The sequence below is a fragment of the Oncorhynchus gorbuscha genome, linkage group LG19 (assembly GCF_021184085.1).
Source record: "Oncorhynchus gorbuscha isolate QuinsamMale2020 ecotype Even-year linkage group LG19, OgorEven_v1.0, whole genome shotgun sequence".
NCBI classification, from domain to species: Eukaryota; Metazoa; Chordata; class Actinopteri; order Salmoniformes; family Salmonidae; genus Oncorhynchus; species Oncorhynchus gorbuscha.
In genome coordinates this window covers 43,952,220-43,964,457 of record NC_060191.1, presented here as the reverse complement: position 1 = coordinate 43,964,457, position 12,238 = coordinate 43,952,220, and the positions used below count along the sequence as shown (strand labels likewise).

General features: G+C 40.9%; 1 protein-coding gene and 1 long non-coding RNA gene across 2 annotated transcripts; one reads left to right on the top strand and one right to left on the bottom strand.

Moving 5' to 3' along the window:
* Positions 1–1,281: 1,281 nt before the first annotated feature.
* Positions 1,282–9,098, top strand: LOC124004791 (beta,beta-carotene 9',10'-oxygenase-like). Its single transcript, XM_046313587.1, has 13 exons — positions 1,282–1,391; positions 1,646–1,847; positions 1,969–2,180; positions 2,301–2,416; positions 3,843–3,945; positions 4,123–4,260; positions 4,482–4,642; positions 4,813–4,980; positions 6,764–6,901; positions 7,276–7,458; positions 7,600–7,710; positions 7,806–7,930; positions 8,809–9,098. Exons 1-13 carry the CDS (start codon positions 1,370–1,372, stop codon positions 8,891–8,893), a joined length of 1,764 nt encoding a protein of 587 aa, XP_046169543.1. The 5' UTR covers positions 1,282–1,369; the 3' UTR covers positions 8,894–9,098.
* Positions 8,797–10,430, bottom strand: LOC124004803. Its single transcript, XR_006833532.1, has 4 exons — positions 10,282–10,430; positions 9,809–9,908; positions 9,129–9,180; positions 8,797–8,887 (listed from the first exon to the last, which is right to left on the bottom strand). It is a non-coding gene; the product is annotated as an uncharacterized LOC124004803 (long non-coding RNA).
* Positions 10,431–12,238: the final 1,808 nt, after the last annotated feature.

The window sequence follows — 12,238 nt, the reverse complement described above, 5'->3', positions numbered from 1 at the left end:
TTGATCCACATTCATTGTCTGTAAATTATAAGCTTATCACTGAAAATCCCGACACAAATAGCTTGTGTTGTTTTATTAATAAAACAGCCTAAGGATACAGAGCCGGAGCGTGTCAAATATTATGACTGGATAGTTTGTTCTGTTGGACTTTCCTGACCTTGTGGCATGTTATTCATATTTTTCATAATAAAATAAATAATTTAAGTATATATTTTTCATACATAGGACACGGCTACAGTAACAGGTTGATAGCGACAATTGAAACATTTCCAGAAAATAATAGTGTCGCATCAGAAGCATCTGTACCTTTTCAGACAGAATTCTTCTCCTGCATAGAATGTTCAGCATTGTTTCCCTGACAACAAACCTTGCTGATTGATGTGCTGTTGTGTTCTTTTTCTGATGTTTTTCAATGGTAGGGTAGATCGATGTGTTGTGTTTTCTACTAAATGTATTGGTACGCCATTGTATTTAACGAACTTCAAAATACTTTCCTTAGGAGAGAGTGGTCTGCAAGCAGGCACCAGGCAGGGTGCACTTAGGCAAGCTCGAGGTCATTTGATTGGCAGTTCTGGTTGCCTGGAGATAGAAGTTAGTCCAGCTTCAGAATGGACATTCCTTTACAGACATGTTAAATAACCCTTCAGTGGAGCTTCAAAACTATCTCCTGAGAAGGTTTCGTGGTGACATTTAAAAAGCCGTAGTGAATGTACCCTTTCAGACAAACAAACATGCCATAGCCAAGGGGCCACATTCCATGTCTTAAAGGGGTATATATAAGACAAACAGTTTTGTTATATTTCAGTATTCTATGATGTTTATAAAATGTAATACTGGGATGCAAACTCAAAATTGAATACATTCAACTCGGACATGGTACAGGTCTTTTTCTAAGCCCACAACCATGTGTGTGGGGTGTATACTTTTGTTTCAAAGTACATTTGTTTAAAGCTACCTTGAAACACTCTGTGTGACCTTGATTTAGCCCACTTCAGTAAAAGGTTAAGTAACAAATAATGTACACAGATAGCTAATGAACCTGGTCCAAAATATAATGTCCTGCATAGTGTAGTTACTGCTGTGATGGATTCCAGAAGTTGTAAACTATTTAGATATTATCCCCATGATTGGGTTATCAATCTGCTGCACCCTCAGTACCCCTACCTCCCCCGGCTATGCTTACAGAACTTCTGTTCTGCAAAGACTTATGTAAGAACCACCACGTGGTCTAAAGGGTTGCGCTACAGCGACAGTATAAAAGTTCAGCCCGTTACACTAAGCGGCACACAGGAGCTTCACATGAGAAGAGTCCTATCACTTGCACTCCCTTCAAGCAAGACAGCCACAGACATTCTCAAACCTGACAGCAATGTCACCTCCAAGCTCTACAGGTAAGTTGATGTTCTCCAATGAGGGTTAAAGCATTTTTGCAGTCAAACATTGCCTAATGACCTTTCATCTCTTCTTTAAAGCATAATTATTCAGTTTGTAAAAAAGATTGTCGAGATTAACTTATTTTAGGCCTATTAATCCTCACAAGCTCCTTTAATACAATTTCTAGTTCTGCTTTGATATCCATCTGCTGTTTGTCTTCATAGGTCTTCAGGTGTTTTTGAGTAATAATATTGTCTGTTTCCCCTTGCAGACCTGAAAAAGACTAAGTCAAAGAAGAATAAGGATCATCATTACACAGACGTGCACGGCCTGCCATGCATTGAGAAGATCGTGGCTTCTGTGGATGAGACCCCAGAGGCCATCAGCACTAATATCAGTGGAACTATCCCAGAGTGGATTAGTGGCAATTTCCTCAGAAACGGACCAGGAAAGTTTGAGATTGGTAATAACAAGTGAGTATATTTTAAACAAGCTATATAAGTTTAACCAGAATCAAATGAGGAGAAAAATGACTATTGCTGCATATATGAAATGATTTACTGTACTATATTAACTATTTCTTCTGCTTCTCAGATTCAACCACTGGTTTGATGGAATGGCCCTCCTGCATCAATTCAAAATCGCGGGAGGCCAGGTGACCTACAAGAGCCGCTTCCTGGGCAGTGACTGCTACACAGCTAACAGTGAGAACAGCCGCATCGTTGTGTCTGAATTCGGGACTGTGGCCATGCCAGACCCCTGCAAGAACTTCTTCCAACGCTTTCTGTCCCGGTTCGAACTGCCAAGTGAGTTTACAGTTCAAGTCTGCAATTCAAGAGTTTGAGGTCAAAGAGTGGAGAATATATGACAGACGGAGAATTGATTTACGTTGTACTAATCACATGAAAACTGTCTTTGGTCCACAGAAGCGTCAGATAATGACAATGTGAGCTTTGTGACGTACAAGGGTGATTACTATGTGAGCACGGAGACAAACTTCATGCACAAGGTGGACCCTGAGACACTTGAGACAAAGGAAAAGGTAGGCCTTGGCTAATAAAATATTGCATCGGATCTACTAGTGTAGCTTTTCCTTTTCTTTTTAAAGATCTACACAAACACTACCTACAGTAGCCTCATACAGTACAAAGGGTTCCATTCAGTATAAACAAATAACCAAATGATTTCATTGAAATATTTAATAAGAGACCTATTACATTATAAACTCAGCAAAAAAAGAAATGTCCCTTTTTCAGGACCATGTCTTTCAAAGATCATTCGAAAAATCAAAATAACTTCACAGATCTTCATTGTAAAGGGTTTAAACACTGTTTGCCATGCATATACCATAAACAATGAATGAATATGCACCTGTGGAACGGTCGTTAAGACACTAACAGCTTACAGAGAGTAGGCAATTAAGGTCACAGTTATGAAAACTAGGGACACTAAAGAGGCCTTTCTACTGACTCTGAAAAACACATAAAGAAAGATGCCCAGGGTCCTTGCTCATCTGCGTGAACGTGCCTTAGGCATGCTGCAAGGAGGCATAAGGACTACAGATGTGGCCAGGGCAATGAGTTGCAATGTCCGTACTGTGAAACACCTAAGACAGCGCTACAGGGAGACAGGACGGACAGCTGATCGTCCTCGCAGTGGCAGACCACTTGTAACAAACACCTGCACAGGATCGGTACATCCGAACATCACACCTGCGGGACAGGTACAGGATGGCAACAACAACACCAGAAACGCACAATCCCTCCATCAGTGCTCAGACTGTCCACAATAGGCTGAGAGAGGCTGGACTGAGGGCTTGTATGCCTGTTGTAAGGCAAGTCCTCACCAGACATCCCCGGCAACAACGTCGCCTATGGGACCAGACAGGACTGGCAAAAAGTACTCTTCACAGGCGAGTTGCGGTTTTGTCTCACCAGGGGTGAAGGTCGGATTTGCGTTTATTGTTGAAGGAATGAGCGTTACACCGAGGCCTGTACTCTTGAGCAGGATTGATTTGGAGGTGGAGGGTCCGTCATGGCTCATCCCTCCAGCATGACAATGCCACCAGCCATACTGCTTGTTCTGTGCATGATTTCCTGCAAGACAGGAATTTCAGTGTTCTGCCATGGCCAGCGAAGAGCCCAGATCTCATCTCACAGCAAGTACGGGCAAATCTGGTGCAGTCCATAAGGAGGAGATGCACTTGCAGTACTTAATGCAGCTGGTGACCACACCAGATACTGATTGTTATTTTTTATTTTGACCCCCCTTTGTTCAGGGACACATTCAATTTCTGTTAGTCACATGTCTGTGGAACTTGTTCAGTTTAGGTCGCAGTTGTTGAATCTTGTTATGTTCATACACATGTTAGGTTTGCTGACAGTGAGGACATTTTTTGTGAGCTAAGTTTAGGATAGGATGATTGAAGGCCTATCAAGACATTTGATTTTTGTTGATGTTCTTAACAGGTGGACTGGAGCAAATTCATTGCTGTCAATGGAGCCACTGCCCACCCCCACACAGACCCTGATGGTACAACATACAACATGGGGAATTCTTACTCTGCTAAAGGTAAATAAGGAATCAGACCCTGCCCATTCACTAACCACCTTCACTTAAATCTAACGAATTGCAGATTAAGAATGACAAAACACAAACCTCTTAAACCTGAAATCTGCCTGCAGAAATTGGCCAAAGGTCATTTTTCCAGGTTCCAAATAAAACTAAAACCACCAGTGTTTTTTTCAGGTGCAATTTACAATATCATCCGTGTGCCTCCGACAAGGACAATGCCAGAAAACCCAAAGGAAACCCTGGAGGGAGCTACAGTGGTCTGTTCTATTCCTTCAGTGGACAAGGCAAGACCTTCATACTACCACAGCTTTGGTGAGCAGACCACACAAAGCCTCCAGAGGCTCCATAGCTAACACATTTAATGTAAACCCTCTCACCAGTAGATGGCTCACTCTGCCAACCATTTTCAAAGCAAAATGGTCATGTTTCATCCTTTTGTTAATCAGAATGCACAGCAATGATCTATCAATACTGATATGATCTGACTCAACTCCAAAAGAGTGGCAATTGATATACTGCTCATTCAATTTCAGCAATGTCTGAGAATTACGTGGTGTTTATTGAGCAGCCTATCAAAATGGACCTCTTGAAGATTGTGACAGGCAAGCTGAGAGGAAAGGGTATCAGCAATGGGATCTACTGGGACCCTAAACTTGAGACCATCTTTCATTTGATTAACAAGCAGACAGGCAAGGTAAGACCTTGGTCTAGAACGCCCTTGAATTGTTGTGAGTCTCTCAATTCGTGTTGACATTTTTGGTAAATGACAAGCTATGAACGAGACAAAGGACACTAAGCCTACAGTAATTGCTTTTAAGTTATACATTTAATTTCTGATGACTGACATCCTTTATTCTCTTCCAGCTCAACTCGGTCAAGTATCATGCCAAAGCGCTGTCCACATTCCACCAGATCAACGCCTGGGAGGAGGATGGCTTCCTGGTTATGGACCTCTGTGCCGCAGACGATGGCAAAGCCATCAACAACTACATTGTTCAGAACATGCGCAAGTCAGGAGAGGCTCTGGACGAGGTCAGTATAAGTCTAAACTGAAGGGTATAACCACTTCAATTAATAATCATTAAAAAACTATTTACAAATACTATTACTAACTACAAATACCATTATTTGTAAACAGTTATATGAATTAGAATTCAGAAGAATATATACTTTTTTGTATAACTTATAAAGCATTAATAATGGCTTGTTCATTAGTTATACAGTGCCTTCGGAAAGTATTCAGACCCCTTGAATTTTAAAACATTTTGTTACAGCCTCATTCTAAAATTGATTAAATAAAAATAATTTCTCAGCAATCTACACAAAATACCCCATAATGACAAAGCGAAAACAGTTTTACAGAAATACCTTATTTACATAAGTATTCAGATCGCTTGCTATGAGACTCAAAATTGAGCTCAGGTGCATCCTGTTTCCATTGATCATCCGTGAGAGGTTTCTACAACTTGGAGTCCACCTGTGGTAAATTCAATTGATTGGACATGATTTGGAATGGCACACACCTGTCTATATAAGGTCCCACAGGTGACCGTGCATGTCAGAGCAAAAACCAAGCCATGAGGTTGAAGGAATTGTCCATAGAGGCCCGAGACAGGATTGTGTCGAGGCACAGATCTGGGGAAGGGTATCAAAATGTTTCTGCAGCATTGAAGGTCCCCAAGAACACAGTGGCCTCCATAATTATTAAATGGAAGAAGTTTGGAACCACCAAGACTCTTCCTTGAGCTGGCCGCCCGGCCAAACTGAGCAATTGGGGGAGACAGGCCTTGGGTCAGGGAGGTGACCTAGAACCCGATGGCCACTCTGACAGAGCTCTAGAGTTCCTAGAGATCCTTCCATAAGGACAACCGTCTCTGCAGCGCTCCACCAATCAGGCCTTTATGGTAAATTAACCAGACGGAAGCCACTCCTCAGTAAAGGCACATGACAGCCCCTTTGGATGACTTTGCCAAAAGGCACCGTAAGAATCTCAGACCATGAGAAACAAGATTCTCTGGTTTGATGAAACCATGATTAAATCATTTGGATTCATGTCAAGCGTCACTTCTGGAGGAAACTTGACACCATCCCTATGGTGAAGCATGGTGGTGGCAGCATCATGCTGTGGGGATGTTTTTCAGTGGGAGGGACTCGAAGACTAGTCAGGATCGAGACAAAGATGAACAGAGCAAAGTACAAAGAGATCCTTAATGAAAACCTGCTCCAGAGCGCTCAGGACCTCAGACTGGGTAAAGGCTCACTTCCAAAAGGATGACCCTAAGCACACAGCTAAGACAACGCAGGAGTGGCTTTGGGACAAGTCTCCGAATGTCCTTGAGTGGCCAAGCCAGAGCCCGGACTTGAAATCGACTGAACATCTTTGAAGAGACGTGAAAATAGCTGTGCAGCAACGCTCCCTATCCAACCTGACAGAGCTTGAGAGGATCTGCAGAAAAGAATGGGAGAAACTACCCAAATACAGGTGTGCCAAGCTTGTAGCGTCATACCCATGACTCAAGGCTGTAATCGCTGCCAAATGTGCTTCAACAAAGCACTGAGTAAAGGGTCTGAATACTTATGTAAATAAAAATAAATACAACTGTTTTTGCTTTGTCATTCTGGGGTATTTTAGGTAGATTAAAAAAAAATTGAAATACATTTTAGAATAAGGCTGTAACCTGACAAAATGTGGAAAAAGTGAAGGGGTCTGAATACTTTCCGAATGCACTGTAAGTGTAACTAGCTGAAGTCACTAGGATCAGGAATCTTACATGTGAACTGCTTGAGGTTGAAAATAGGTTTTTGTTCAAATTAGGTATACAACACTATGTGCAGAGTGTTTCCCCGGCGATTTGTTTTGCCTCTCAACGTAGACAAGGAGACACCCAGTGGGCAAAATCTAAACACACGCCCTGACAGTACCGCCACTGCCACCAAGACTGCTAAGGACAAGGTGTGTGAATAATAATCATAAGTCTTCTGTTATACATCACTGCTGAAATAAATCACTAAGCTAAGCTCCCGAGTGGGGCAGCGGTCTAAGGCAATGCCTCCCAGTGCTGGAGGCGTCACTACAAACCCTGGTTCGATCCCAGGCTGTATCATAACCGGCCGTGAGCGGGAGTCCCATAGGGACAATTGGCCCAGCATCGTCCGGCTTAGGTGAGGATTTGGCCGGGGTAGGCTGTCATTGTAAAATAAGAATGTTCTTAACTGACTTAGCTAGTTACATTTTTAAAAATGTCCATGTTCAGTAAACAAAAGGTTGTGATTACCCTCATTATGTGAATATTCACTATTAGAGCCTCATTAACTCGCTCTCTGCAGGTGTTCTGTACACATGAGGATCTGCACGATGAGGAACTCCATACGTATGGTGGTCTTGAGTTCCCACAAATCAACTATGCCAACTACAACACCAAACCATATCGCTACTTCTACGGTTGTGGCTTCAGACATCTAGTGGGAGACACTCTCATCAAGATGGATCTCCAAGGCAAAAAAATGAAGGTTGGATGTCATTCATTCCTTTTTAAATGTGTTTTTACTCAAGAATATCTGCATCAGTAACACAGTACTCTATTGCGATGCGTGATGTAGGCCTAGGTAATAGGAAATTCAATGCTGACCTTCACACTGCTGTGCTTTAAGGTGTGGGAGCATCCTGGACTGTACCCTTCAGAGCCTATCTTTGTACCCTTGCCTGGCGCTACAGAAGAGGATGACGGTGTCATTATGTCTGTGGTCATCACTCCAAATAAGGTCAGTCCCCCTTAAACACCTATGCCTGTTTTAACAATTGTTGCTCTCCTCTCCCAATGTTAGCCTCCTAATGTAAGCATGTTCCCTTTCTCTAGGACAAGAGCACATTCCTGTTGGTTTTGGATGCCAAGACATTCAAAGAGTTGGGCAGAGCGGAAGTGCCTGTGAACATTCCCTATGGTTTCCATGGGACATTCAACTCCACTATGACTCATAGAAGGTATCTATTAGAAAGACAATTGGAGGCACATTAGAGTACTGTATTCATCTTTCATTTCTTGCCAAGTATCCTTTCTGATTATTGACTGGATAACCATCAAAACACCTTATTGTGAAGTTTCCTTTAAAAGCACTGAAAAACCTGTTAGTTCCATGCAAACAAAGAAAATGTTTAATGTTCTTAAATATGTGTATTTTTTTGTAAGATTTACATCCACTCCTGTTTTGTGAATATATCAATCCTCTATATAAACAACTTATAACAAAAAAAAATGTATTAAGAAAAGCCATGGGCAATTTTAATTTGGTTCACTCACCAACGAAAAGCTTGTATTAAATATTTCAAATATACTATTGGAAAAAGTGAAATATAGGCTATGATAACACCACACAATATTCCATGTGATACACAGATGAATTAGTCCTACAGCCTGAACTGAATCCATTGACACTTGTGGTCACTCACAACACAGTTACTACCTAAAAGTTAAGTTTCCTGTTTGGTAATGGTTAGGCTATATTTCACTGTCTCAAGTAAAAAATCATTGATTTTATACATTTTCAAAAACTAGTGCTTAACTTTGGATATTGCAGACACTGAAACGTCAATATTTTTTAACCTATTTATTGTTTACAGTAGATCTACAGTATGCCCAATGTTTCAATATAAATAGGTAATTTATAAAGAAATGAACCACAATGACACTGGCATTGTGTTTGCCAGTGTGGGGATAAAGAGTGAGGACAGTAAACCTTCTCTTATTGAGATCAGTGAAGAAATATTTACAAATGTCTGTGGCCCATGTAGCAAGTCTATCCCTGCAGTTTGTCAGAAATGAGAGCCAAGGTACGCCTCAAGTGATCTTTCTTCTCTTTCAGGTGTGACTCCAAGTTTCTGGCCTCCATCAATATGTCTTCCAACTCCCTAACTTGTGAAGCATCTATTGCAGTCCTCTCACTGTAGGAAACAAATGCACTATGTATGATCGACATGGTGTATACAGATTTCAAGAAAAGCATATTCACCTAATGCTTGTTAATCATAATAAAAAACGTGTGTATGCAATAAAATTGCCTGGGTACTTAACGTAATATGTGATGTGGGCAAAGCACTGACATTTAAACTCATGTGGTCTGACATAAAGAATGGAATGAAAACCTGTTCAACACGTTTGTCACGTTACCTTTGTTGTACCTACCTCAACACTTCAGAGTATTTGGAAAATAGCATGTTGACCTCTCTATTTGCACCTATCATTTGAAGGAAAATAAAGAGCAGTAATGTCAATTTCTCTGTAGCAAACACATAAAAAAAATATATATAATACATGCCATTTACCAGACACTTTTACCCATAGCAAGTGTATGAACTTATGAAAGGCTGATTCCAGGAATTGAACCCACTATCCTGGCGTTGCAAGCGCCATGCCCTACCACCTGAGCTACATTCTATTATTAGCTATAAGTGATGGTATCAATTGAGCCAAACATTTATCATTCTGATCTATGAAACAGAGAAAAAATTATTCCTAATGCAAATATGTGCATACCTGCAAGTGCACCCTCAAACAAATCTGAAGAGATTGAAGCTGGTGTTTTACTACTGTGTGTTTTTTTATTTTTTGCTGGAGAACTGTCACAATATGCAGATGTTTGTTCAACCTATTGCAATGAAAGAGAAAAGACAACTCTCAATGACTACAACACAATCAATATGGATTTGCAGGGACTAGCTAATATAAAATTGATATGACTGAGTTCAGAACAGATTGAAATAGGTAAATTAGCTATCCCAATGGTAGATGGAAGACATGTTTTTCTGATGGCCCCAGGGAGTACTTTTCCAGCAGATAACATCAAAACTGCAGCATTTTCTGACCTCTTGAGTCATTTTTGGGGGGCCTTTGTTGTCCATTCCCCTCCCTGTCGGTGGCATCACTCTGCCTGGCAATGGTCACTTAAAAGTTCCTCACTGCTTTCTAAAAAGTTACGTGGAGAGATGTGTGGTTAACTACAATGGCTGATGAGAGACTACATTTTAACACAGTGTAACATGTTAACGTTGGGTAATGTTTATGCGCCTGTCTAACTGAACAATTGCAGCTAACTAACAACATTCTACCAGCTGTAGAATCAGCACAGCTGACCTCAACTAACAAACACTGCTAACTAGCTAGCTAAAGTTTGGTTAGCCAACGGTAGCTGGCAGGGCCTTATCACTAGTTAGCTAACATGTTTAACTTAAACACATCCTTAATTTATTTAAAGGTAATCTATCGAGGTAATTAACAACAATGATGTTATGATAAATTGATTAGCTAGCTACCTAAAACATTTGAAAAATATACTTACTTTTGCGTATCCGTTTGGTTTGACAAATTCGAATTCCGAGTGTTTTGCGCGAGCCAATCAGAACGTTCCATCAATTTCACGAACCAGGACGTGCTACAGTTCACAATATCATGATCTACCGCCACCTACTGTCTCTAGACAGCGAAAAATATGACATAATTTTTGGGACAAAATCCAATATCCCAAAATAATCCAATATATTGATGGCAATGTCTGATTATGCAACGAACCTCTGGTACTTTATGATCAGCAAGTCCTGAATTGCATGCTGTTAATACTTGTGTGTTGTCAGTCCATGTGCTGCCTGGCTGTCTTGTCTATAATAAAGGAAGTCGGATTTTTATTTTATTTAACTAGGCAAGTCTGGAGCAAGTTCTTATTTACAATGAAGGCCTACCCAAGCCAAACCTGTCCTATGGGACTCTCAATCACGACCAAATGTGATGCAGCCTGGATTCGAACCAGGTACTGCAGTGACACACATCTCTTACGTAGTTGTAATGAGAACTTGTTCCCAACTGGCCTACCTGGTTAAAAAAGGTGAAATTAAAATAAAAAAATCAAGCAATTACACTGCGATGCAGTGTCTTATACCACTGCACCACTCGGGAGCCCAAAATTCCCTTATGTTATCTGTGAATTGATTTAACTACCTCTGTTTTTATTTTACTCTCAACAAGTTGACAGCAGGCATTCAGCACGCTTAAAGGAAGGACATTCAACAAGCACGGCACTTACACAAATGACTGATGATTGGCTGAGAGAAATTGATGATAAAAAGATTGTGGGAGCTGTTTTGTTAGACTTCAGTGAGGCTTTTGACATTATCGATCATAGTCTGCTGATGGCTTTACACCACCTGCTAAATTGTGTATAAAGAGCTACCTGTCTAACCGAACACAGAGGGTGTTCTTTAAAGGAAGCCTCTTCAACATAATCCAGGTAGAATCAGGAATTCCCCTGGGCAGCTGTCTAGGCCCATTACATTTTCAATCTTTACTAATGACATGCCACTGGCCTTGAGTAAAGCCAGCATGTCTATGTATGCGTATGACTCAACACTAGACACGTCAGCTATTACAGTGAGTGAAATCACTGAAACACATAACAAAGAGCTGCAGTTAGTTTCAGAATGAGTGGCAAGGAATAAGTTAGTCCTAAATATTTCAAAAACTAAAAGCATTCACTAAACCTCAACTAAATCTTGTAAAAAGTCATGTGGAAATTGAGCAAGTTGAGGTGACTAAACTGCTTGGAGTAACCCTGGATTGTAAACTGTCATGGTCAAAACATATTGATAAAACAGTAGCTAAGATGAGGAGAAGTATGTCCATAATAAAGCGCTGCTCTACCTTCTTAACAACACTATCAACAAGACAGGTCCTACAGGCTCTAGTTTTGTCTCACCTGAATACTGTTCAGTCGTGTGGTCAGGTGCCACAAAGAGAAACCTCGGGAAATTACAACTGGTTCAGAACAATGCAGCACATATAATAATATGCATGTAAATCTCTCATGGCTCAAAGTGGAGGAGAGATTGATTTTATCACTACTTGTGTTGACATGCTGAATGCACCGAGGTGTTTGTTAAACTACTAGCACACAGCTCAGACACCCATGCATACCCCACGAGACATGCCACCAAGGATCTCTTCACAATCCCCAAGTCAAGAACAGACTATGGGAGGCGCACAGCACTACACAGAGCCATGGCTACATGAAACTGTATTCCACATCAAGTAACTGATGCAAGCAGTAGAATCAGATTTTAAAAAAGGATAAAAATACACCTTAATTGAACAGCGGGGACTGTGAAGAGACACACACACAGGCACAGACACACATACACATGATAAGACATGCACTCTATGCATACGTACACATGGATGTTGTATTGTAAATATGTGATAGTGGAGTAGTGGCCTGAGGGAACACACTAAATGTTTTGGGTAAAGTG

Bases quoted from the DNA above. Each gene is read 5' to 3' on its own strand.
- LOC124004791 (XM_046313587.1), top strand. From the start codon at position 1,370: ATGTCACCTCCAAGCTCTACAG. The intron at 4,261-4,481 runs GTGAGCAGACCA...ATTCAATTTCAG, and splicing joins TTCATACTACCACAGCTTTG to CAATGTCTGAGAATTACGTG. The intron at 4,981-6,763 runs GTCAGTATAAGT...TGTTCAAATTAG, and splicing joins CAGGAGAGGCTCTGGACGAG to GTATACAACACTATGTGCAG.